Source organism: Hyalella azteca, unplaced genomic scaffold, assembly GCF_000764305.2.
Source record: "Hyalella azteca isolate HAZT.00-mixed unplaced genomic scaffold, Hazt_2.0.2 contig8859, whole genome shotgun sequence".
Lineage (NCBI taxonomy): Eukaryota > Metazoa > Arthropoda > Malacostraca > Amphipoda > Hyalellidae > Hyalella > Hyalella azteca.
The window spans coordinates 420,582-448,512 of record NW_025938942.1 but is presented as its reverse complement, the minus strand read 5'-3'; the positions used below and the strand labels follow the sequence as shown (position 1 = coordinate 448,512).

The 27,931-nt window shown below is 39.5% G+C and overlaps 2 protein-coding genes across 2 annotated transcripts in view; one reads left to right on the top strand and one right to left on the bottom strand.

Annotated features, from left to right (window-relative positions):
* Positions 1–3,226, top strand: part of LOC108664784 (sestrin-2-like) — a 32,691-nt gene extending 29,465 nt beyond the window's left edge. The window contains exon 9 of the mRNA XM_047881799.1: positions 23–3,226. Coding sequence (XP_047737755.1) covers positions 23–115 — 93 coding nt within the window. The 3' untranslated portion in view covers positions 116–3,226. The remainder of the gene's footprint in view (positions 1–22) is intronic.
* A 152-nt stretch (positions 3,227–3,378) lies between these two features.
* The window catches only part of LOC108664783 (protein dachsous), a 142,214-nt gene continuing 117,661 nt past the window's right edge, over positions 3,379–27,931 (bottom strand). Inside the window, exons 4-20 of the mRNA XM_047881798.1 lie at positions 23,812–23,981; positions 22,895–23,040; positions 21,811–21,962; positions 21,446–21,624; positions 20,944–21,141; positions 20,233–20,571; positions 19,873–20,013; positions 19,064–19,211; positions 14,732–14,949; positions 14,317–14,445; positions 12,109–13,997; positions 11,428–11,676; positions 9,680–10,548; positions 9,075–9,259; positions 8,598–8,744; positions 8,112–8,380; positions 3,379–7,747 (exon numbers count right to left, since the gene is read on the bottom strand). Of these exons, the coding sequence (XP_047737754.1) occupies positions 5,212–7,747; positions 8,112–8,380; positions 8,598–8,744; positions 9,075–9,259; positions 9,680–10,548; positions 11,428–11,676; positions 12,109–13,997; positions 14,317–14,445; positions 14,732–14,949; positions 19,064–19,211; positions 19,873–20,013; positions 20,233–20,571; positions 20,944–21,141; positions 21,446–21,624; positions 21,811–21,962; positions 22,895–23,040; positions 23,812–23,981 (7,964 nt within the window). The 3' untranslated portion in view covers positions 3,379–5,211. The remainder of the gene's footprint in view (positions 7,748–8,111; positions 8,381–8,597; positions 8,745–9,074; positions 9,260–9,679; positions 10,549–11,427; positions 11,677–12,108; positions 13,998–14,316; positions 14,446–14,731; positions 14,950–19,063; positions 19,212–19,872; positions 20,014–20,232; positions 20,572–20,943; positions 21,142–21,445; positions 21,625–21,810; positions 21,963–22,894; positions 23,041–23,811; positions 23,982–27,931) is intronic.

Here is a 27,931-nt window from a genome sequence, read left to right as displayed (position 1 = left end):
TAATGTATATTTTTTGTGGCAGGTTCACGTTGTGATCTTGGCAGCTGAGGCGCGTCTGCAAGCTGAGATGGTTTATGCGATGTTGGCTATAGAGCGCTACTATGTATGCGGATAAATAGATCATAGCTTAAGTGTACGATAAGATATTCAGCGATCTTCGTGGCATGACAATTATGTAGCGTGGCAAGTGTATGTACATGCGTTTTGGATTCAAGCTCTTTAGTGCTGGTTTCAAATATTGATCAAATTCGTCGTAATTGAGATTGAAACCTTGTCGTGTTTTGTTGAAAGTATTGTCTTGAGGAGTAGGATATAATTAGTGTAGTGTAAACCTCTGCTCGCTGACGCTTCGATGATATTGTAAGTCTTTACCGCCATCTATATTGTTTCGTTTCCACTGTGGACCGCATTTGGATCCCCGAAACCAACGATGTTTTGAGTTTGTTAATGTGATTCCTTCCCCGATTATATTCTTGAACAAATCGCGATATATTTTAAGGATATTGTCTATTGCAGTTAAATTCTTCACTGTTTACATTTGTTTGTAGCGTGTTCCTTGTGAAGTCCCGTCCGGTGTATGACGAATGGTTCGCAGGACTCATGTAGAGTGTGCACCAGCTTGTATCGCAGCTAAAAATACCCAAAAGATATTCTATTTTTCGCAGATGTATTCACATTTATTATTATTCAAACGATTATTAGTAATTAATGCGACGGACTTATTTATTATTTAAATAAGTCAGTCGTATTATTAGCATACATAATTAGTATTGTCAGTGGTAGAACTTTTGTGAATTCTACGAAGTCGTAATTACTTTGTCTTTCATCGTTGTTGGTAGCTTTTGCTACACTGGACTTGGACAACTACCTAGAATGTCTGCCGTCAATGCTGATTCCTGATGATGCAGTTTCCATGTATTGTAGTTAAAGCACAAATAACCGAACGCTTCCTTTTCAAGAGCTTCACATTCTGCACAGATGTTGGCCAAGTGTGCTACTTTTGTATAAAATATAATTCTGTCGAAATTAAATCACCTTTTTCTTTCAGAGACATAAATCGTCGTTTGGTGCTAACGTTTGTTCTTTTCTAATGCGGTCAGTCCAGATCCACTTCAAACACCAAAAAGCAGCATCAACCCAGTCCAGATTAAATGGCTGCATGCATGCTTTTCTTCCTCAAAGCAAATTATGGTTACAAAGTCTTCATTTTTCGCCGACTAGTGCGAGAAAATTTTATTTTGGTGTGATGCTATTGTGACCTGCACTTGTGTGTTCTTAAACTTTGCTGGAAACTCAGTGTAGAATATATTTAAATCCTTCAACTTTCGCCTTTTATGAATATTCAGTTGATAAGATCAGTTAGGTTGGTGATATCTCAGTATATTAATTTCTATTCATAAGAGTTCTGAAGTAGGTAAAAATTCAATTCATACACTAATATTTTCAACTCAGTTTAAGACTGGGAAAAAATTTTACGTCGGTACTTGTTACGTACGCAATTATTTGAGAACAGACGCGATCAATGAAGATGAATCTTGCAGCGATGGATTTATGTTCATTTGATCTTTAAAAACATCGTTTCCATAATTATGCTACTAATTTTTTGCTCAATTAAAATAAGAATTCTTTTAGAATTTAACAATATTGTATTAGTTCCTGTAATGATCAAGAGTTTCATTGTAATTCTATTATGTACATTGCACAATTCAACGATTCGATTTGTTTAGCTTTGGAAATTTATTCCTTCAGTCTTTCTGTTCGGGTTTTTACTGACTGTATGGAATTCGCTAGTAATGTTCAATTTGAATTAGTTAATATTAGATTGCCCTGTGTACGTCGGGCCTGCGTTGGTGCTATTATTTTGTGTTTTACCAATTGACACAGGTTAACTTTTATTTTCAGATATAAATAGTGAGAACTGGTAGATTTTAAGTCTGCTGGACGCTTTAGATGACGGTAGATGCCTTCATTCATTATTATATTTAAAGAGGAACACATTTTAGGGAGACTTGTCTGGAAGCTTTTGGCTATTTATTTTTCGTATTGTGCTGAATGTTCGTTCGTGGACGCACTGTTAGAGCTGCCATTTCTGGGCACGCGTTTGTTCCGGAAGAGTTGCTAAATTATTTAGCCTTCCCGGCGCGCGGGAACTGTCTTATTACTGTCACGCTATTGTTTTCATTCACTTAGAGAGCAACTTGACATTTATTCGGGGAATCCAGACGTGAAAACGCAACAGGACCGGAATATTCCTGAAACAGACAATGGCCGTGCAGAGAACTTTGAAGTAATCGGCGATAAGGTCTAAATGGGTTCTTGATTTCTAGGTGGCAATTAAACTGGAAATTAGGGACGATTTTCAAGAATTCAATCTAACTTTTTTTTTTACAATACAGAATGCTGCTTCATCGTTATTAATCACTGATTATTTTTAAGTTAGCGCCAGTAATCTCACTCAAGTTTCATGTGTCTGGAGCAAGTTTCAAGATCTGATTCTATGTCGCGACATTAATCATTTTCCTTGTTAATTTTAATATTATTCAACTTTAAGATTTTCGCAAGATCGCTTCACATTGAGAACTCTTTTGATTCAAGAGGCTTGCTGAACAAAAGCAGGAGCTGCAGGAGAAAAAAATTAGACTTCAAGCCACAATTTGTTTTCGAAATCGTACATCTGTGAGAGTACATTCAGTGCAGCTGATGCGCAGCCTACTGAATTATCATGCGCTGTGCACACATTTTTTAACACAGCCTGTGACACACAATGAAACTTCGTATTATTTATGCACCACCTACCATCACTGATGAAATGCAACAAAAATGATATAATTTGTAATTAATTTCCAGTTTGTCGACCTTAGCAAATTTCACAAGTTTAGTTGAAGATCGTACACCCACAGTAATAAAAAAACAGTATAATTCAGTGAAGTGAAGTGTTACTGTATGCAGTCGTTCAACTTCATTGTTACACACATCAAGCCGATAATTTATCGCAGCTAAATGCATAGTGTTTCATGTTGGGTTTCATATGACCTAAGATAAGCGACTATGCCCATGTGATGCATGCTCGTTTGTTTCGCACACTCGATGCTTTGTAATGATCTAAACGTTTTAATTCCGCTAAGAAAATGTATAACATTATAGGTTGGAATAAAATACTTCATTGCTGGAGTAATGTTGAAACAAAATAAATCTCCGCTTAACATATTTGTTGCGCTTAAGCCAATTTGTTGGTCTTATTATTCGAATCCTTCGATTATTTTTAAATGGTGAATTGAAAAAGTTGTGTCTTTATTCAAACGTTGAATTAATACTTGCAAAACTTCAGAAACATTTTTTAAAGAAAACGAAAAGAATTTATAATTAAACCTTGTGTTCAACATTAATATCATTTATGAATCAATTATACATAATTTATATTGAACACGTCAAACGTTTGTAATTCAGTGGCCAATAAGGACAATATATATGCATTTCAATTCTGAAGTACATTATAAAAACAATAGATAACAGTGACACTTGAGGACAACAAAGTTCAGGTCTCCTAATAACTAAGACGGCGACGACGGCCGTCCCCCGAGTCAGAATTGGCACATCTGTTGGCAAAATGGAGTGTGACGCAAAGAAGCGTCTGGCATGCTGTGATGAGACCCGCTGCAACTTAAAAAACTATTTACTTTAGGATAAGAGTGAAATTTTTTTATCAGAACGCAGGTGATGGTCATAAACTTAGAAGTCGTAAATTGTCAGTGATAATCAGAGTTTGGGGTGAGAGCCGGAGTGGATCAGTTCCCGAGTGGATCAGAGCTGGAGTGGATCAGTTCCGGAGTGGATCAGTTCCGGAGTGGATCAGTTCCGGAGTGGATCAGTTCCGGAGTGGATCAGTTCCGGAGTGGATCAGTTCCGCAGTGGATCAGTTCCGGAGTGGATCAGTTCCGCAGTGGATCAGAGCCGGAGTGGATCAGTTCCAATACTGATTTGAGAGCTTGTAAAAGACGGCGAACCAATTTGATGAATTGAGAGTTTTGTTTACGAATTCAGAATTGAATACGGTCGCATTAACATCGTCAGAGATAATACAAGAAATAACATGATTTCTAAATTCTTGAATGGAAGTTGCACGAATGCATGAAGATACGTAGCTCACTAATAAACGAACTGAAATTGGCTCTGCGAAGGTCACTTTACGGAGAAAAACACAGTTTCTTGATTGAATTATCACTTGACTCGGCGCCTTGCATCATCTATGCAGATTAAGCACTTTAAGAAGAGTGTTTGGCGTTTAAAAGATAAAAAGATCTGATTGAAGTATCCAACTATTATGGACGGACCTAAAAACTAAATCTAATCTTATACTTAAATTTGGCACTTTATACAACACTGCACAAGCAGATCACATCTAAAAATATACACAACTTGTAGGAAGAAAGCCATCGCGTGATGACATGGATACAAACATATACATACAAACCAAGAGAGAGAACGTTAGGCAGCCTCGTGAATTTGACGCTTAGGCATACCAAAACTCGAGTGCACATCATTAAATTGTAAGCCCACGAAACCGTAGTTAATTTCACTGCGGGAAGGAGCTTTCCAATAACAACTTATGGACTGACATTTAATGTCATGAATGAAAATTGTGTAAAAATATCGGATAATGTTCTTCCTAATGTAATAACAATGATTTTATTTATTTTATCACAAATTGTTTCCTCGAAAGGGCTCGGTTTAAATTATTCTCTATTTTTGAATCTGCCGCAGTAGATTAAATTATTTCAAAATGAATTGGAGTAGAACTACCGTATCTCTCGGTCTCCATTGTACCTCTTCGCTGGTGAAGTTGCGAGATCACAACCTTCTCCCTCTAGACAACGACGTGAAGAATATTTACACAACAAACATAACAATAATTCACAAAGCTGTCGACATGACATGAGTATCAACAGAAATAATTAATAAAGTAATAATGCACATGCAAACGGGAATCAATTGACATGATCTTCAACTTGAAAATTCCTCGTTCGCCCATTAATTCTAAGTTGAATGTACAGATAATTACAATCGCACCTCAACGAGTCATTTGGCTATAGAAAAATCACAATACTATTTTGGTTGGGATTTATGATAACTAACTATAAGATACTTCATGCTGTACACTCACTTTTATGGCTTTCACACATTTTTTCGTAAAATTATTAATCAAGTTCTCTTTCATATCCTCAACTCGCTTTCAGATCCCGACGAAGCTCCTGTGAGAATGCCAGACGTCCCTTGACGCTGGCCCAGCGCGCGGGAATGATGAGGTGTTGAGGTCACGGAATTTTGTGCAGCTAAGGAAGGAGCTGGACCTCTGTTACCTGGGGTCATTAGAGGGGATATGGAAGGAGATCGTGTGGCGAGAGGTGATAATGAGGGGCTAAATGATGGAGACATGGCGGGGGACGTAAAAGAGGCCTCATGACTTATTGGGGAGCGGGGAAGAGATGGCATCGACATCTGGGCTCGTATGGTGCTCAGGGCAACCGGGGCAATGGAGCGAGGGGCGACGCTCGTTAGCAGCGGTGGAGGGATGGTCTTCACTTGAGGGTTGAGAGTTTTTTTCTGAGGTTCCCGAGAATAATTTGGCGCTGAATCGTCTTTCAATCGGGCGATTTCAGAAAACACATGAGCGAGAGGCTGGTATTGAGGGCCCCAGTCGAGAAGATAGTCCCAGTTGTAAGAGCCTTGCAGTTCTTCTTCACTGTGAACAATTGAACTCAAAGAGCCGGTCATTGAAGGCTGACTTTCGTCCCCTCCAAAACCAAATGCTCGTGTGCCATCCATGATAGAACTATCTTCTTCTGATGGCACGTCATTTAGTTTCGAATAGATCAGGTTATTGATGTCTACCTCACCGGATTCAGTTGCACCTTCTTCGTCAAACATGTGCATGCTGCCAATTGAATGCGTGAGATCTTGTGACCCTTTCGTGGATTCAGTTTTAGTGGTATCGATTCCTAGGCGGGCAAGGTATTCCTGAGTATTGTGGACGGAAACATCACTCATATTATCGTCATCATGAATTCCTGAATCGGGTAGGCCAAGTCTCTCTCTGAGTTTTTGCTCCTTTATAAGAGGTCCTTCGTTGATCATTCTAATTTCTTCGTCCTCGACGTCTTCGTTATCGTCTGCACTTCCGCGTCCACTACTTGCGCTTTGACTTTGCTCGCTCATCTCCGATGTTGTGTTTCCGTGATGAGTTCGATCGCTGTGGTGATTGTATGGCAGATCATTGTAGCTCGTCGGATACTGTGACAAGTCTGGGGCGGAAGTCGGCGGTGGGTGACGGATATCGATGGTGTCAAAAGACGTGTCAAACTGATCAGGAATAACTGGCTTCCTGACGAGTAGATTACGACGGTACAGAAATAAGAACGCAGCGCCGAAAACTAAAACCAAAAGAATAAGAGCGATCAATAAGCCAATTGCCCACGTTGCCAGACCTCCGCCCTCGGTGTTGCCTCCTGTCAACGAGGTGCTGTTGCCCCAAGAACTGTTGTGATTTCCAATTGATATTTCAGCTGTGGCCAGTCCTCTCAGAGATTTAGGTTTACCTGAATTGGCAAGAAGTTCAAGTCTAATGCCTTCTTCTCTGCCAGGAGGTCTTTTGACAATAATCTCTCCAGTGGTGCGGTTTATCTTGAAAACTCTAGAAGGCGTGGTAAGAGAATAAAATACTTGGCCATCTGACCCTTTATCCTTATCAGTTGCTTCTACTTTACCAACAACATTACCGTTTTGGGCATCAAACGGCATTGAAAAATAATATATTCTTTCCGTGAACACAGGCGCATACTCGTCGCTACTCTTGACATTGACTTTTACATTGACGGTGGTAAACTTGCCTCCTGCATCAAACGCTCGGATCGAGAAATAATAATCATCACGAACTTCAAAGTCAAATACAACCTCCGTCGTAACAACACCAGTTGCAGGATCAATGCTGAATTTATTTCTGTCTTCACCCGAGGGGATGGAGTAGTTGAGAGTTCCATAAGGTCCCTTGTCCGCATCGTTGGCAATGGCAGTGAACACAGTTGTACCTACGGGGGAATTTTCCACGACGAATTCATAGTAAGTTGGAGCTGGAAAGCTTGGGGCGTTATCATTCTCGTCCTTGAGGCCAATGTATACTGTAGTTAGAGCAGAGAGGGAGTGATGACGCTGACCATCCGAAGCTCGTATGATCAGACGGTGCTCAGGAACCGTGTCGTAATCCAGCTCCTCGCGCAGGGTAATGATGCCTGATTCAGAGTCGAGGGCGAAAATTTGATCGTCATTCCCGGAGGTGATGTCATAAGTAATGCGAGCATTATCGCCAGAATCATCATCCACAGCCGATACTTGTAAAATTATTGACCCGATGTCCAAGGCTTCGCTAACGTTTACAAAATATTCTGACTGATTGAAAACGGGCACGTGGTCATTTACATCCAAAACTTCGATGACAACTTCGGAGGTCGCATTTTTCGAGGGAGAACCTCTGTCGGAGGCGAGAGCAACAAGGGTGTATTGGGATTGCTTCTCTCTGTCCAATTCCTTAAGGAGGATAATCTCGCCTGTAGACGAGGCTATTTGAAAAGTGTGATGATCGTTGCCAGAGACGATAGAGTAGACGATGTTGCGGTTGTTCCTCGACTCGTCCATGTCGGACGCTGAAACTCTCGCGACTGCCTGGCCTCTCGACGCGTCTTCCCGCACCCGGGCTCTGTAACAATAAACTGAGCTGTTTTCGACGTCCTATACATTTATCATGTACAAATACATGCAAAGAAATAATATTTGAATCCAGGCAAGGAAAATACGCTTCCTCATTGGGATTGTAATTCCAAATTCAAAAGTTGCAGTTAAAAAATAATCGAATCTTCTCAATGATTGTTAAATTTCAGAAAAAGCAGCAATAATTTACGATTAACTGAAAGTTTGCACTCGCTTGAATAATTGGATGCAAGATACACATGATAAGTTGGCTCAGATCTGATAAACCTTATATCCAGCACAAAAGTAGGAGTAAGGACAGAGATTTCCGATGGTGAGTGCAATCTCAATTGTTCTAAATCAGTCACCCTTACGTGTAAGTTTCACTGGAAAATTTCGGTGGATGGTTGTTGACGTCGGTGATCTGTACAGTGATGGCAGCCACGGATGCCATGGAAGGCTTGCCCTTGTCCCTGGCTGTCACCACGAGCTGGATGACAGGCTGGCGAGGGTTGTAGTGGTGCGACGTGTTGCTGTAAACGATCCCTGTAGTGCGATGGATGTAAAACCCTTGCTCGGTGCCTGCCGCCAGGCTGTACTGAACCTCAGCATTCACACCTTCATCAGCATCCGTCGTGTTCACCTGCAAACCAAAGTAGCGTAGAATAAAAAAGTAATTTCCAACTCACCGGTTGATTATAATAATGCAAACACAAAGTGATTATGTATCAATTATTTCATTTTTCTTCCAGAGCGAAAGTAAATAATTGTGGAGTCATTTGATTTGAAAGTAAAATTCCTGAAAAATAGCAAGCGTCGAACACAAGTAAAAGCAACGTAGGAGCAAGTTTGACACAAACCCTGATAACGGAGGTGCCGGGTGCGGAGAGCTCGGGCAGCGAGACCTGATATGCCTGCTGGGAGAACACGGGCGGGTTGTCGTTCTCGTCGAGCACCTCGACCGTGATTTTGGTGCGCGCCACGTGGGCCGTGTCCGACGCCTCGACCTGCGGCACGACGAGACATCAAAGTTGGAATTCAATCGAATAAGCTGGCGAATTAGCTTGGCATCTTCTTTATTGCGAATTAGCTTGGAATTCAATCGAGAAGCGTTTTGAACTGTATTAGATTATTTTCCGAGCCACCATTACAGTGATATGCAACGTGGGTTGAGCGCTGACATGTAGAACAGCCAATTCTATTGAATCAGCAGCGATTGTTTTTTACATCATAAATTATGGCATAAAAATGAAGTTTTGTTATTATAAAAGCTTATGAGGCGCCAATAATTTGTCAAGATTGCATCAAGAAAAAGGTATTATATAGAGCAGTCATACCTCTATAGTATACTGCAGTGTTCCTTCATGATCCAGCGGCGCGGCAAGGGTTATCTTGCCGCTGAATTTGTCGATGGTGAACATGTTGAGAGGATTGCCCCCAGCTGCAAAGTTGTACGTGATGGCGGGGTTCGTGTCCACGTCATTAGCTGTAATTGTGGTGATGATGGTGCCAACTTCAGCTCCTGAGGAAAAATCATAATCAATAAATTTTAATATATAAATCTATTATATAAATTTTAAATAATTTTAAACACAACAAATCCCAAAATCTACCCCCATGTACTTGTGAAGTAATTTCATTTCAAATAAGTTTCGTTTGTGAGACTTAACTGGCCATGTTTCATTGATTATTTGTTGTCATGAATAATCGCAATTCGTGCAAATTATTGATCGGTAATGAATAATTATTGTTTCCATGATCTGTTTCGAATAGTCAATGAACATTTAAAACGAAGACGATGAGCAATCACTCCATAAATCGAGAATTCAACATTAATCGATAATTCAAAGCAAAGCAATAGGAAAAGAGGTTCTTTGGATGCTTTTTGTTAACCAGAGTTCTAAGAGGTCCAATAAAATGAAACTATAAGCACGTTGCCAACCTTCAGACACTTGGACGAGCGAGTGTGGAGGGAACGTAGGCTGGTTGTCGTTGACATCAACGATGTTGATGCGCAGAGTGCAGGTGCCGGTCATCTCTGGAGCGCCTTCGTCCGTAGCTATGATGGTCAGTCGATAAGTTTCCCTTATTTCGCGGTCCAAAACAATGTTGGTCTTGACAATTCCCGAAAATGGAGGGTCGATAACGAAGGCGTCGTCATGATTGCCATCAACAATATAATAAACTATGTTGGCATTAGGTCCAGTATCGTCGTCTGTTGCCGAAACTTGTATGACGTAAGTCCCTTTGTTGTTTCCTTCCCAGACCGACGATACGTATTCGTCTTGAGTAAATCGTGGTGAATTATCGTTCATATCGATAATGATGACGCGCACGTTTGTGTAAGCATACAAAGGAGCCTCTCCGTTCGACTGCGCAACAATGACGAGATCAATTTCCGACACCAACTCATAGTCAAATAGGTTTGAGTTTTTGACGCGTATCAACCCAGTGTTGCTGTCCATTTCAAAGAAGTCATCTTCGTTTCCGGACGCGAAACTATAGCTTATTCTCTCTCTCTTGTCATCTGAACGTAGAGCTGTTACTTGCAAAACTTCTTCATTTGTAGCCGAGTTTTCTGGCAAATGTACAGTGTAAGAAGTGTTCTGAAACATCAATGTGGTGGGGTTACGCTCCCCGACTTGAATTTCGATCAGTCCCACGGACGACATGGGAGGAGAGCCTCGATCTCTGGCAACGACTTCCACGTGAAAAAGTTTCATGGTTTCTAGCCGCAACGGGCTCGTGGCAGTTAAAATTCCAGTTTCCGAGTTGATCCGAAATTTGCTGTTACTTGGCTTGTTAGTCAGGCTGTAAAAACAACGAAAACAAGTTACCTATCATAACTGTTATGTTTATAAAAACCACTGAAAAAGTTTCGATGGAAAGAGGCTTAGGTTTACCATTATTGATTGTTAAAGGTTTTGATGAAGATTTTAGATGATGAATACATGCCGGATTAAAATGGCATTTATAGATTAATGATTTGTCTGATTTCATAGATATTTCGGTCAGGATATGGAGTTCAATTAGCACGAGTTGTAGATTTACATTTACATTTAGAGTGTAATATTTTCGACAAATTTAAGCAGAAATTACCCAAAAAAGGATTTGTATTTAAACTGCGAGTCATCAGAACAAATCCAGGACTGAAAGTATGGGACTTGAATTATTATCTCAACTTTGAAAAAATAAAAGTTGACTTTCTCGAAAGATGTTCAGTAATTTTTTTAGAATTTTCGAAGTCTCTTTGTTAAATTGAATTTCGCAGAACAGTTGTTGCAGTGTAGCCGTGTTGAAACCTCCAACTAACATATTTTAGAAAGGATTGGTCATCTAACCCTTTATCTGAACTGATATCTCAGCTATTCCTATCTAAAGGCATAATGTGTGAAAATTACCATTATTTTTGCTCTCACTTTTTACTTTGACTTTGAGTTTTGCTTACAGTGCGCTCCATAAGTATTAGTATGCACGGTACAAAATGCGCTAATTGTATATAAAATAAGAAAATTTCTATTGGTAGGTCAGAGATTAGGACTTTCCTCGCAGTACTAAATAGCCGTGAAAAATCACAACTTATGAGCAGGAAGCATGAAAAAAAAACACTATCCATTTACCACATTATCACGCAGGCCTAACATTATTTTATGAACCTAATTCAAACAATCTGTAGAAGGTTCACACTACCTGTAAACAATGTCAGAGTTGAGGCCCTCGTCTCTGTCGGTAGCCACGACTCTGACGAGCTCCTGCCCTGGCTGGCTGTACACAGGAACTGTTACCAGGTACGGGTACTCGGCAAACTGAGGGCGGTTGTCGTTGGCATCGTTGATCCTGATCTGCACCTGCGCTGTTTCAGAGCGCGTATCGTACTGGCCGCCGTCGGTGGCCCGCACTTCGAAGTTGTAGCGGTCTTGCTTCTCTCGGTCCAAAATTCTACAAGGAAAACACAATTACAGCGTTGTTAAATTCAGAACGAAATTTGTTGGCAATTTAAAATGAAATATGTATTTGTCGTGTAACAAATCACGTAAATTGAATAATTCTCTTCGTCTATAATCGCGTATATACGACAATTTGAATCGATAGTTGGCTCTATACTGAATCAACTTTCTAGCTTCACAGCGTTGATAAGTGTCGGCAACTCAATAATAAAAATAACAGAACCAAACTTTTTCCCGCTGCCAGAATCGCTTAAAAAGTTTCGACAGAATAAATAAAAACAAACGAAAATGTAAATCTGTTGTCAACAGGATTGATTAAACTTCAAGGTAGCTCAATAAATTGAAATGCAAAAAATTTGAAATCGAAATATTTTTTACTTGCGCACATCATTGTTACTAAGAATAAGAACTTCGATCGACGTACCCTACGGTTGAAATAACCCCAGTTTCATTGTCGATCTTGAAGAGCCACTGAGTTTCATTGCTCAGCGAATAAGTGATCCTCGAGTTTTCCCCGTGATCGCGATCAGTGGCTTGCACAGTCAAGACTGATGATCCAGGAGGAGTGTCTTCGGACAAAGATGCTGTGTAGCGAGTCTGAGTGAACTTGGGATCGTTATCGTTCTGATCTTCAACGGTGACGGTGATGTTACATGTGCCAACACGCGACGGCTTACCTCGGTCTCTTGCAGTGATCGATAGAGAGTACTTTGATTTGGCTTCTCTGTCCAGTGGCCGAGCTGACAGTTGACCGGAATAGGTATCAATGTTAAATTTGTTCCCGATATCTTCTCCGGTTAGTGAATAGGTAACTTCTCCATTCAAACCCGAGTCTTTGTCTGTTGCCAAAAGAGTGTGTATAACTGAAAGATCGGTGTTTTCAGGAACTCTTAGTGGATAACAAGAATCTCGAAACTCAGGTGCGTGATCATTGACGTCAGAGAGAGACACAAGAACGGATGCAGTGTCATACTGAGCAGGAAAAGAACCATCCCGGACGTAAACGGTTAGTGAATATTGCTCCTTCTCTTCGCGGTCTAGAGTAGCTACGGTGTGGATCTCTCCAGTTCCAGGATTGATTCTGAACTTGTTGTCACCAATGCCCGCAGGTATGATATACGTCAGGTTACTGTTCGAACCTGAGTCCTGGTCAGACGCTGTAACTCTTGTAACAAACGTCCCAGGAACGGATCCCTCTGACACGTTAGCTCGGTGTAGCGGCATTGAAAATTTTGGAGCATTATCGTTGACATCTTCTACGTGGATTTCAACATTCTGAGAAGATGACCTTTGCGGTTTTCCATGATCAAAAGCAGTGATGTTCAGATTATAGATGGTTGTCTGTTCTCTATCAAGAGGTTTGACAACACTCAGAACTCCAGTATCGTAATCGAGCGAAAATTTTCCTTCGTCGTTACCGCTGCTGATAATGTAAGTCACTTTTCCGTTGTCGCCGGAGTCGTCATCCGTGGCGATGACGTGTAACATTGGGTAGCCGGTGGGCTCATCTTCCATTATGTCTATACGATTGCTTGAGACAAACTTTGGTGCATTGTCATTATAATCTTCAATTAACAGTTTGGCTGTCACTGACGAACGAAGCCTTAACTCTTCGTCTCTTGGTTGATCGCTGGCAGTGACCACAAGAGTAAACTCGCGCTGTTCCTCGAAGTCCAGAGGGCCCATGAGAGAGAGCACTCCAGTGACCGAGTCCAACTTGAACACTTTCTTAGGAGCTTGCTGAGCCAAAGAGTATTCGACGCGACCATTGTCACCAGAATCTAGATCAGTAGCGCTGAAATTCCAAACTGGACTTCCAAGTGCTAAATTTTCACTTATCGAAAAGATAATAGGATCCTCCGGGAAAATTGGGATTTCATCGTTACCATCTTCCACTTCTACCTTTACTTTCATTATGGACTCTTGTGGGTTAGGTGCTGACGAATCCACAGCCTCTATTTGCAGTTGGTATTCGGGAGTTCTCTCATAATCGACCTCCCGAACGGTGAAAATCTGGCCAGATAGTCTGTCGATGTCAAAAACATTGTTAGTGTTGCCAGACGCGATAGAGTAAGTTACATCTTCCTTGCCAGTAGTTGCTTGGTCCATAGATAACAAGGAACCTAATTTTTCTCCTATGGGTATTCCTTCTTTTATTCTGAATGTTAAAGAAGATGCCGAAAACGTGGGCCGGTTATCATTGACGTCTAACACGTCTACTTGTATCAACTTGGTGAGGTGTTTAGGGACTTCCCCCTGATCACTCGCTTTCACCACCAAGCTGTACCGACTCCTCACTTCGTGATCCAACACCTGCACATAAAAATTAATATCATATCATCGCAAACTAATAGTATCAATTATAACTAGAGTAAAATTTTATCAGAAAGCGGGGTTAAAATTATTCCATTCTTTACAGCTTGCATACATTCAACATATTATTTTGCTTCAATACTCTATATTATAATCCATTATACATCATATTATTTGAACCTAAGAACTTCAATACTTTATCGTACTTTGAGATTTTAAAAGAATATTGCCTCAGTAGGAAGAATATGAAGGTTAACGCTGAAACTTCACGTTATATGAACAGTTCAATGAATCAGGTTCACAACAGCCTGCATAATACCTTAGCAGTTCTGATGACCCCGGTGCTGGGGTTAATGCTGAAGGCGAGGTGGTCGTCGGAGTCGTCAGTAGGCAGGAACGAGTAGGTTATGGATGCATTGTTGCCTTCATCCTTGTCGGTTGCTCGGACCTGCATCCGAATACGCTTCATTAAGCATATCTTCAATTAGATGTAGGTACAAGTCAGAAATTAATAATGACAATATCAAATGGTCCTTCAAATAAACGCAAATGAGCGTGAACGCTGAATCAAACCATTCTGATAGGCATCTGGAGCTTCGTTATTAACACATCACTAGGTTTGCCGGTCAAGATACCAGACGGATCTAGGTTTTGATATGTTTATATATATATATATATATTTAGATTTTTATACGAATTTAGAGGAAGAATATGGCGGTCGTGGGTCGGCTTGCCTGCAAGACTTCAGTGCCGGCAGGCTGGTCTTCTCTGACGCTGATGGAAGCTTGCTGGGGCTCCACAAAAGTAGGCAAGTTGTCGTTAACGTCGGTGACGAGGACGCGGACTGTGGCCTGCGAGTGTTTCGGGGGCACGCCGAGATCGCGGACCTTAACAATCACTTCGTACACAGCCTTGACTTCTCGGTCCAAAGAGCCAACAGTGCGGATTTCTCCTGGAAAAATTAAAAGGAGATTATGATACTTCAAGAAAATTTTTAATTTTTTATTGGGCCGAAAAGCCAGCACATAATGCTTTTGTATAAAGCGTATATCAGTCAATTCAGCATCCTTCACTAAAGTTTCTGCTTGATATCAGAAACGATATGAAAATGAGGGAAGAAACGAGGACAGAATTATTCGGTATTTCCTCATTTACAAAAGAATAGTGGCCAAAAATTTTGGCTACTACTTGGTAACTGTTTCTCAGTCTCAGTAAACATTACCAAAAGTTTCGCATCATAAATTACATTTAAAAATCGCCAACAACTCAATTGAAAACATTGTCGATAATCCACACTACCGTAGCTCAAGCAATACCGTTACCAAATCTCATAAAAGATTGACATTAAATATGCTTTCAGCGAGAACTAATTGTCAATGCTAACCGCAGTGAAAAAAATGATGTCCAGGACCAAAACCACGACATGGCCAACGCGAGCTCGAATGGTCAGAAAGAAGCTCTCCATCAAGAATCCTACACGATATACTGGGTACTTTAAAGTTAACGACCTCATTTAGTACAAATCATCCTCAGAATGAGGTTAATGTGCGAGAATTGATGCTAATGAGCTTCAATAAGGCAGAATGCGTTCGAAGGCAGTCATAATCACAAGACAGATATATACTTTCTGCAAATTCCCCATTGTCGAAGGAATTTATCGCATAAGAACAAAAGAGAAGAAACCATTTTTCAACTAAATATTCTAGTGCAACAGGTAATATCATTCAATTCATATGTTATGATAACTGTTTATTTCTACACGTCCTGCTTGAATAAGATGGGAAATAGCATTAATTTGCGGCATCAATTTATTAGGAAGGTTCAAAATAATTAAGATATTATTCTTTCGCACATAGTTTGCTGATCATTTCTGGTATTCGTTTTACGAATTTTCGTACGAAAATAAATTGTTAAACTAGTAAATAAACAATTTTTTCCTACAGGCCTGTCGCAATGTAACTTATTAAGTGAAAAATTAATAAACAGCATAAATAATATTTTAAAGAATGTACGAGTTTATGCATTTATTCAAACCAGAATCCACGATACTGGCTTTGTCGGGACTAAATCATTATCAAGAATTTTGTTTTAGAGGCGGAACCATGAGGCAGCCCAAACTGGGATATTAAAGGTTAAAATTTTGATGCTATTAAATTTAAAAATACTCAAGATTTATTAAAAGGAGTAAGTATGAAAAAATGTATGGAAAATTTCTTAAATGGTTTAATTGGATGTCAGTTGTTAAATACGGATTAGTAAAAATGTTCTTTTAATTAACACGATTTTGGTTCGGGATTTCTCTGATGGCAGGAAGGATGATTTCAAAGGGTATTATATAGTTCCAGAGCAACGCCATATAGTAATCTTTTAGGTGCTTCAGCATTGATAGATTATCTTCCGAATTTCATGAGAAACTTCATTATATTGTTGAGCAGAAGAGTTCTACCTACGTCAGCTGTTGACGATTCTATATGCACACTGACATTTGATAGGAATATGTTATCTATATAGAAAAGAAATATTATAAAATTTTCAGTAGAAAAATTTACATGGAGCGAAAGTTTCGCCTGCCGCCAGTAAGATGAGGCGGCGAACTGTGTAAGTGCGCAGCAACATAGAAAAAGGCGACTTTAACGCTCTTGCACCTAATAAAAACGTAGGTACTACTTCTCGAAAACTATAAAAAAGAAATTTACGGTTTGCCTGACTATTGGCAGAACATTTTTAATGGCTGGCTATTACTGCCATAGCCGCAGATATATGCGGCAACGCCGGCACGCAGGGCAAGGCCTCCAGCAGCGCCTCCTTCCACGAGTAATAAATGTGCTTTTTTCCATCAACTTCATGTAAAGTAACCCAAATTGTGCTTGAGTAAAAATGACTGAATAGAGCGTGAAAGTTAAAGACAAAATAATGTGATGGACACACTGGCGTAGTCGAACATGCAATGGGATAAATGACGTAGAAGGAAAATTAAAAACAAAGAAGAAGATATGTGAAACGCTCGTCTACGACTGACGTTGCTCCTTTCTGCATGCAAGCAAAATGGAATGCAGTTCAGTTGAAAAGTTTTATGCACATTTACTCCGAACAATCGTTTATGTATAAATTCATACAAATTGTGGAAATTGTTTTTTTGTAAGTTCCCACAAAGTGTAAATTCTTTATGTGTAAGTTCCCACAAATTGTGTAAGTTCCCACAAATTGTGTAAGTTGTTTATGTGTAAGTTCCCACAAATTGTGTAAGTTCCCACAAATTGTGTAAGTTCCCACAAAGTGTAAATTGTTTATGTGTAACTTCTCACAAATTGTGTAAGTTATTTATGTGTAAGTTCCCAAAAAATTGTGTAAGTTCCCACAAATTGTGTAAGTTGTTTACGCATAAATTCTCACAAAACCTCCATACAAGACAAGTCACGTCCATTAACTTTCCTTACGACACGGAGAAGTAGCGTATCTGTGATACAACTGATTACAATTATGTTACGAACTCGTGGTGCTGTTAGTCTCTGCTTCAGGCGTATTTTCTTCGCGGCTAGTCTAGTTATTGAGAAGCAGGTTTCATTGACCAGATAATTTGTTTTATTGACAATTTTCTTATTAGTTTTTTCAATATATCGAACAATATTTTTCGTTTGCACTGGTAAATTGAAAACCAGGGTACCGATGGACAATTTTATTTCGTTTACGACGTTTCGAATGTACTAGTCATTCATTATCAAGTAACAAGACGCATTGAGTGATGAAATTTGGATCGATCAAAAAAAAATAGTTCGATATATTGGAGAAAACTAATAAAAAAATTGTCAATAAAACAAATTCTCTGGTCATCAATGAAACCTTCTGAGAGGAACAAATTCTGCCAACCTATACTAATTATTGAGAAGCGGCCACCGTTTAACGACCAGGATTAAAAATATGGTAAATATTTCGTTGTTATCTAATCTTTACCAAGCAAGCTTTCAAAAATTTAGAAAGTAAAGTTAAAATCAACAAAAAATCTGGAAGTATCACGCGATTTTAATTCTTCATCAAACTTGAACAAGGTACAAATACAGCGATTTCTTAAAAGTACAGACGTAAATCAAATCGATTAACAGAGGCAAGAAGTGCAAGAAATCCTGGTCGTCTCCTTAGCCCTATTTGAGCTCATGAAAGTCTGAGCGTCTCGTAGCAATGGCTGGTGTAATCAGCAGCTCTTAGGCCGCAGGTAAACCGCATAATGGCCGTCCAATTAGAAACTCAAGAGCGTGAGATGGATTCACAAGCATCATTATTGTTTCCCGTGTACAGAGATACATGAACAAGCTCATGGCACGTATTTCATAACGAATCTATCAAATACTCTATCTTTAAGATGCAACGGACGAGCTTCAAGACAGGTCTCTGAAGTTATAAAGCACTAACTCGATTAGTATTAGAATGATTGCTTGCTACCAGTCCAGCTAAGCTTCTGTGTCAGTCATAATGAAGCACTGTCACTGCTCGTACGAATGATAGCGCAAGACATGTATACTATGTAGTTACATTGTGTAGCGTCACTGCTTGCACGAATCACATTGAAAGCCATTTATGGCAACATTATATCTCTCTACACGCACAAATAACATCACAACCTATTTATAATCTACATAATAAATCGAAAATGCAAGCACGAATGATGTTGAAAGCCATGTATATGTTTTCTCGTGTGTAGGACGATTTTGGCTACCGTTTGGACTTTATATGTTTGCCGTGCAACACAATTAAGGGGGACATATTAAACATTTATAAATATGTTAAAAGTGAATTTTTCTCTTCCATTGACGTTGAATCATCATTCATTTTTAAATTTATACTTCAATAAATACTAATTTATTAAATTGTGTTCATCATTTAGAATATCCCTGTGCATTGCTGGTCGCTATTTGGTGTCGAGTACAGACCATGCAAGTGGACACCAATTACAGACTGTAATTGGGGTAACTTGCAAATTTTTCCAGCAAAAAATGCGTACATTGAAAATTACAAGTTAAAATAGAAGAGATTTTCTTTCATAACGAAGCATTTATGCATGGATCACTCACCCGTCTTAGGGTCGATGGCGAATGAAGGATGCGAAGGCTCAATTGAAAATCGCATAGATGCATTTGCGCCCAAATCTCCGTCCTCGGCCGATACTGAACTAACGACTGTGCCTTCGGGGAGATTTTCTTCGACCGTGAACTCATAAACCTGTGAAGAAATGAAATATATTTTGAAGATTAATAGTTCGTTATCACACATAGACCGTATGCTTGTAATTTGGAACGGATCATTGACAGCAAAGATTATTGCATTATACGATTTATTTATTTATTCGGCAAAGATTATTGCCTACATTGAATACGGAATAAAGGAAGATAATGATTAATAATAATGTACAAGGCTGTCAAACTCACCACAAAATTCCAGTGAAAGAAGATTTTAATTAAATTCAATAAACAAGTTTTTCAAAATTTCCCCATCCCGTGAAACGTACAATCCTAATGTAATACTCACCTTAGATACAAATTATCCGAGTAGCATCATATTTTATTGCCAATCCTTATATTGGAATCCTTTTTTGAGCATCTAATTTTTTCCGCATTTCAGCACGAATACTACAATTCCCAAACAATGTTTAATATTTCATTAATATTCACAAGGACAAAGGAATCCTTGTGTTGAAATGAATGCAGAGAGAAGTCAATTTTAAACAAATGCACAGATCCTGCGAAGATACAGTTCGCTCTATTGTACGCTCGAAAAAAGAGTATACGCTCTATTGTACGCTCGAATGGACAGGTCAGGCAACACACCTGCTGGTGGACAGGTCAGGCAACACACCTGCTGGTGGACAGGTCAGGCAACACACCTGCTTGGTGAAGGTAGGTGTGTTGTCGTTGGCATCAAGCACGGTGATGGCCACGGTAGTGGAGGCCGTGGACTTTGGTGTGCCATTGTCCGTGGCCACGACAGTTACGACGTACGCGTCACGCGTCTCGCGGTCCAGCACCTACACACACCAGCGCAATGAGCATCGCAGTGAGGAATAATGCAACCAATATTTATTAGAGCTAAACTCTTCGAAGTTCAACCTTTTAGTCTTTCCATCTTCTTTAAATACTTTGAGAACTACCATAATGAAAATCAACATGATAATGTCACAGAATAATTAATTTTTGATCAATTCTTCATTGAAGATGCATTTGGTAGTAGAGGCATTCGATCTTACCTCTTTGAGGTAAAGAGATCCAGAGTTGGGGAATACACCGAAGACGTTCTCGAATTCTTTCTCTTTTATTGTGTAGGTGAGACGAGCGTTATTGCCGGTATCTTTATCAGTAGCCGTCACTTGGAAAAACTGCGAGTTGGCGGGCAAAGACTCAATGATGCTGATGGAGTACGAGGCCCTCTCAAAGACGGGAGGGTTGTCGTTGACGTCTTGAACTTCCATGTCGACGGTGAGGTTCGAAGACAGAGGAGGTACGCCCTGGTCACTGGCACCTATCACGAGCGTGAACCGATGTACGGCCTCGTAGTCCAGCTTTTCAACCAGCGTCAAAATGCCAAGCTGATAAAAAAAATACGGTTAAACCATACACAGTGATTTAAATAAAAGCAAACGTCTCATTCAATATGCATTTGGCTTTAGGCGGTGAGTGGACTAATGGCTAACGTGGCTTTCGTTGAACTGTCGTCAGCTCCATGCGAACATGCACGAAAATCCGATGTCCTTTTCTCCATGGATTCTGAATGTATATGCTAAAAACAGCGAAAGCAAAACTGTGCTCATGGAGTTTTAATTTACACTTCGAAACAATTGTAATTAAAAATACATAAAAATGACCGAAACTGAACAGCTGAAGGACTTTAAATGCAAAACAAGAACATTTCCGTCACACGAGAACAGAAAATTATCCGTATCTTAAAAATGTCCAATCACCTTATCTATGGCAAACATATTGGCCGGGTTCTGCAGCAGAGAATACGTGATGACGCCGTTGTCGCCAGAGTCCTGGTCGGTGGCGTGGGCCGCATAGATGGCTTCCCTCAGCGCCGTGTTCTCCGGCACCGACAACTTCACCGATTGAACATCGAACTCCGGAGCGTTGTCGTTAACATCCAAGATGCTTATGTTCACCTGCGGCACGGAACACAGGGCACTTAACCATTGTGAACGTTGTCTTTGTTCGGGTAATTCGACATATTAAGGGTTGTATCCGAATTTCAACGCTGTCAAAACTCAAAAATGTAGGTTCACGGAGAAAGCGGCATATTTCTTTCGATTTTGTGGCTCGAAATTATAAAATTTATAAAAAATAATTGTTCTACGACGTATTTTCCATAGAAACATTTATCGCTGTGATTAACATTGAATCAAATTTAAAATTCAAGGGAAAATAAAAGGAATTTAAAGTAAATATGAGAGCATGATGGAGAGTAACCTGCGTGTGGCCGTAAGTGGGCGGGGAGCCCGTGGTGGCGAGGACGTTGAGCAGCACCGAGGACTGCGCCTCGTGGTCCAAAGGACTCGCCGTCTTCAGGATGCCGGTTTGTGGGCCGATGGAAAAATAACCGTTTGGGTCCCCAGAGTAAATAGAATACCGAACACGTCCACCGCCACCTGAATCAGACAAAATAACCCAGAATTATGATAGAATGTTACTTGCTTTCGCTTAAATGGAACATTCCTCATGAGGCAATTTAAACCCAAAATAATTTTAAACACTTAACAATTTAAATTCATGTTTAATGCATGGAAAACTAACAGCGGTACCTAATAATCAACAAATTCCTGAAGATAACTCACCCCTGGCGCTGGAGGAGGCGCTCACGGTGCCGATGATGTGCGCTACGTTGACGTCCTCGCGGGCGTTGAAGGTGTAGCGCGGGCGGTCGAATATCGGAGGCTCGTGGTTGGTGTCGATCACTGAGATGGCTACCTCGGCGTGGTGCTCAGACCTGGTACAAGGTATTATTGATTATTCAGAAATGTCTCACTCATGTACAATTAGGAGAAGCTGCACTGGAATATAAAGAACCTGCTCAGGGGTATAAGAAACAATGTTATTTAATGTGTCCATGATTTGAGCGCAGTACTTGTCTCGATAGTCGACACACACTTCGCCAAGGCAGATATAATAGCACGACAGAGTGAAAACCACAATTCGATTAAGTCAAGAATGATTTTATTCATAGCTGTTAGTAGTCATGAACTTAAAAAGGTGAATAATCGTGATAATGTGAAGAGAAATCTCTTAAAACAGAAACGCAGCAATGCAAAAGAAATAGTACAGTTAACAATGATATAATAATGCCGACTAATTACAACTAACGTATATTGTAACATCAAGCAATGTAACAAAAAACGGAATTACCCAATAATTTAAGATCCACAATGGTTTCTACTAACATTTAAACTGTTGTAAAAATGAAAAGATTACCACAACTGTGACTAGCTGTCATGTTGAATAACTCTCGGTGAGTTAGTTTTGTGGCGAACTGAAAACGAGGGAATACGAAATAGATACTAATGAATATTACGAATTTTTGCATTTTGCTGGCCGCTGCTATCCAAACATCAGGCAAATTCCCCTGGAATGTTAGCTGTGGTTCATGAATTAGGATAGGCCACAGTCAAAAATATTCTTGCTGGACATTTTTAGTTTTCAAAATAAATTTTCTTTTGTATCAATAGAAAATATCAGTTTTAGCTTAAACAAACAAGTATTATTATTCGTTAGACGAAGAAAAATCAATTTTATTCACTCGTAAAATGAGAACAAAAATTAATATTCAATAATCTTGGAAATGTTAGCACGTTATTTATTGATGGACGGTAAGAAAGTCCGCATGTATTTTCAGAGCTACATTTGAACCCGAAGACATCGTACCTGAGCCCCGCACCGTCCTTGGCCGAGACGTTAATGTGATACATGGACGTGGTCTTGGACAGGGGACGCGTGACGAAAATCCCGCCAGTTTTGCTGTCTAGACGGAAGAGTTCCGTCTCGTTGCCACCTACCAGCTCGTATGTCACCTGACGGAACAATCAAAATAATGCAATATAGAATCGTCCGAAAATCGCTCATAAGTTCAATACTCGTTATTTCAGATTTTTTTCGGTGAAAATGTTCATGACACTTTTTTCCTCTTTCATCAAGCGCTGCACACACTCTCGCCGAAACCCCATGACAAGAGCATTAATCTAATCGCAACAAAAAATTTGTTAATAGCAAACAATTCACAAAACAGCAGCAGATATAATCTCTTCCTAAATGAGCTGGTGAGCTCTTCCTAAATGAAATTTTCAGTACGAATAGAATCGTGAAAATAGCTTTTTTTCACTGCCAGGACCAACGAGAAGTACTTTTCTTTCCATATACCATTAAATAATCATATCTTTCCTTTCAAAAACAATATAACGATTATTCACTTATAATATAACGATTATCCGCTTATAATATAACGATTACCCACTTATGATACAACGATTACCCATTTATAATATGAAAATTACCTACTTATAATATAACGATTACTATATATATTTCAATTCAATCAATCAATTTTCTGATCAATCTGATCAGTAAATTGATTGCGGGCCTATAACATCCATGTCTTGTAGGCAACACAAAATCACAACTGCTCAGACTTTGTCACAAATTTGATCAGTTTCCATAATATTCGCTGGCCTTATTAAAACAATTTCTGTAAAGTTCAAACTTCGGTAAGATTTAACAATTTTTTTATGCATTAAAATCAGTCGTATTTTAAAGAATAGAAATTAACAATGAAGATGGCGACATACCTGTCCGTAGGTGCCTGAATCTTTGTCAGTTGCGACGACCACGACTACGGGAGACGAAGAGACGTGGTTTTCCCTCAGCGACACATTGTACTGACGAGGGTAGAAGGCAGGACGATTGTCGTTCACGTCAGTGAGCTGAACTTTGACCATGGCAGTGGTGCTCAGACCGCCTGTAGCGCGGGAACAAACCAAACACGTTTAGACCATTTCGAAACCAGTTGGGCAGATCCAATGACCAGTTTCTCATGAGAAGAAAAATGTCGCTTCAGGATTTTATATTTTTTCGATGCTTTAACCTCCGTTAGATGAATTTGTTTTGTTATGGCTTATTTTTAAACTCTATAAAAACCGAACAAAATACAACAATAGAAAGCCTTAAGTTCGAACTCAATTCCGCGAAGCCATCATAACTAATTTCACTTTTCAAAATCCCCATCAAATAGAACAAATAAATTAAGGCTTATGAGTATATATTATCGGTCATCGCATTTGACTGAATAAAATATACTGACAATAAAATTGAACATAATTTTTTATGTTCAGTTGTGCTCAAATGCCATCAAAAAGTAAACAGCATACAGGTTTTCAGATGATTGCATCAGAATACAAAAACGTAAAGCTTGCGTTTTTGGATAAAATCTTTTCCACAGTCGGCACATGCTCGTGAAACTCGTGCCGACAGCAACAGAGTTGGAAACAATAGCGTTGAAAGTATCTTGAAATATGCGTAAGTGCTCGCCAAATAAAATCCATTAAGATAGCCAAGCATGCGCAAGTTTCTTCTCTGTGTAGTGGGAAGCAGGCTGCAGTGCTGCAAGACAAGGCATTGCTATAGGGAGTAACAGTATCATAGATTCATCTGGGATGTTTTCTATACTCTTATATGCTCCCTGAGGTTTGTGTGTGTGTAGGTATATATAAATAGTTCAGTTCAAGAAAGAGTGAGCCTTTCCTTATATAAACTCCTCACTCAGTGTCTTGCTTATCTTCATATCCTCCGAGTTCTTGAAAAATTATGTGTCATTTTTATCAAGCAAGTTGAGTAGGTTGGATGTACGAGGCTTCGTGCAAGACGTGCTATTCGTACGACGCCAACACGATCGCTGCCCGGCAATGCATAGGCCATCATGCGCATGGCCACGATATGTGCAGTCGCTGCATCTCTTAACAACGCAGCCATCTCGCTTCCTCCAACTTTCGCTCGAGAAATTCACAATAACCGTTTTAAAATTAGAATCTCATTCGAAATTTTAAGCCTCACGAGTACAAATGTTACGCTTACATAGTTCTTAACTGTACGCTGTTTTTTTATAGCATTTATGCTAGAGTTCATAATAAATTTATATTTTAGGTATTTGATGTTGACAATATTTCCAACTTAGAATTTATTTCAAGCAGGGAATGACCATAAATTCACGAACTTATAATTATATTTCATCACAAGAACCAAATACAGTATAACCCTGGAAGTAAACTCGACATAATCATTAATTTATACAAAATTTATGCAGAATCGTGACTCAGACGTCGGCGTTACTTCGGAAGTCGACGCAACCCACGCGACTTCTATAAACAAACGCCGTTCTCTTTCGCTCATACACCGCAAGTTGGCCTTAGTCTGCTGCACTATTGAGTGTTTATAAGAACGCTTTTAGGCTCAGCTGTGAATTTTGCAAATTTTACGTGATATTTTTTGCACCTAAGAAAGAGTTGCATCGGAAGTCGACCACTTCAGAAGTCGACGCTACTTTTGAACGGATAACGACATCGCTGTTACTTCTTCATAATTACTGCGATAAAGATGTAAGTCAAACATTGCGAACTAGGCTTGTTTAGTGCAATTACACTTTACTGAACGATGCCTGTCAAAATCAAACCAGACATATATTGACGCCTAAAAAACAACTGGTTTTGTCTAAAAATTTCATTCGTTTCCATAGCGAATGAACTTTTGCAACAGTAAAACAAATGTTTTGAATTACTGTTTACCTTTGCATGTTTTGAATGACTGTTTGCACAGTTGCATGTTTCATTAATAGTTTGCCCACATTTCCATTCAGAACGATGGTTTGGATGAGTGGATGTTTACAATGATTGCGTGTACATACATGTGCACGTCATGACTGATGCATGTACACAAGTGCATGTTGTGTGCTACGGATAAATGACTTGAGTCCTTTGAATGATAGTGTAAATACGAGAACGTTTCCTGCTGCGGCTAATGGCAACAATGCTTCAAAAAATTGAACAGTCTCGAAATATCGTTGATCAAAATGCGGCGTAGAGATAATGTCTTTTTCCTAAAAACATCAATAAAAAAACTTAAACAGTCATATACAAATTAGATTGCCATAAATTCATCTAGAACGATCACACAATGATGTTTGACACAATCGTGTTGAACGTTCATTAGGTATAATTTTTACCAGATGACTACCGTTGATGGCTTATTTGTACAACAATACGTACTTGTATGGCGATGCGAGATGCGTATTTGAACAACATTGGGGCACAGCACTTTGTCATTTTCTCGGGAGATGTCCCCCTGATATCGTAAAATTATTATTTTGTTGTATTATAAGATTGAATTTGACTTTTATTTTTTCTCTGAATGCATTCCTTGACAAATTAAGAGCAGCCACGTTTAGTTACCAAGAAGTGTGGAACTTTTCGGAAGGGAAATGCTTTCATTTAGTGAGGCCATTGCTGCGTACGTCGCGCTTGTTATAAGGACAAAATATCCCTCTTATGTTAGTGCATCGCATCACATGCAATAAACATTCTCGAACCGTCGGTCTAGAATAATTTCTTTTTTCGTCTATGTATATCGGTTTTACCGCATCATAAACCTGACGCTATAATACTTCACCGTTTCAAAATTAATCGGAATGCAGTCAGTGACCAAATATACGTGCATTGATTGAGGTCGCGCAGCCGAGTATGACTAATTTGAAAAGTACAGGGTCGTTTGTCACGAGGAAAACAATTATTTCAATAGATGATGAAAGTCTTGAATTTCGTAAACATTTTGAAAGCGGAATATTGAGGAGTGAATTTTTGTTTTCAATTTAGCTTGTTTCCAAATTCCATCATGAAATCAAAATATATGATATTAAAAATGTGTCCCTAGGCCAACTTTTCAGGTCTGGCCTTATTTACTATTACATCTACCATTGAATGATAGTAAGTTGCTTCGATGATATAGACTGAATGTAATGATGGTTGACAACTCATCTATTGAGTTTGTACTCTTGAATATTTGTAAACATTATTTTCCTGCATGTTATAGGAGGAATGATATATGCGTATATAGCCAATGTTCATTGACGCCTGTAGCTGCATGATCAAGTACACGAGACGACGCGCACGCCATCTATCATCCGAAAAAAAGGCTGTAAGAAAATCAGGATGATTATTTTTCGTGAAGATGCAATAAACTTGTAGATTTAGATTGGTAAATTCATAGCGGAATGGGCAGAACAATTTTTGTATTTCATGAGAGACTTTACGTGAGCGGCACCAATGCCTAGCTGTTAACCACACTGTTGTATTTTCTCTACGAGGTTGATAATCGTATATTCTTGTAGTACTCTCGTGAGCACGCAATTCGCCGGGTTGCTTCTAACCTAACTATTGGGGTGATCATTAGTGTTAGCTGTAATATTTTTCTCAATTTTTCACAAGAATCATATCTTGACTTATCGATTTCGAACAATGTTCATTAGGAACCAATGATGTTCATTAGGAAACAAGACCACAATAATGCATTGAACAGGAGCGAGCTATTTTCTTCTCGTTCAACCAACAAACTGAAAAGGCCGCATCAATCAAACAGATATGGGTTCGGTTTCAACGGCCCATGGTAGATGCGTTTAATTGTACGTCAACAGATCACAAAAGACGCATGCAGCGCCTTAAACTTTACCCAGCAAAATTGGCTCCGCGGAAGTCGACCGAATTGGAATACGACACACTATAAATTTGACGAACAATTTTGTTAATATTGAGGCTCATAAGTCGACGAAATATTAGGAAGCCGACGTGACTTTTGTAAGCAAACGCCGCTGTACCGCACATCCGCTGATAGTTGACGTTAGTCTGCTGCTACATTGCGAGAGTA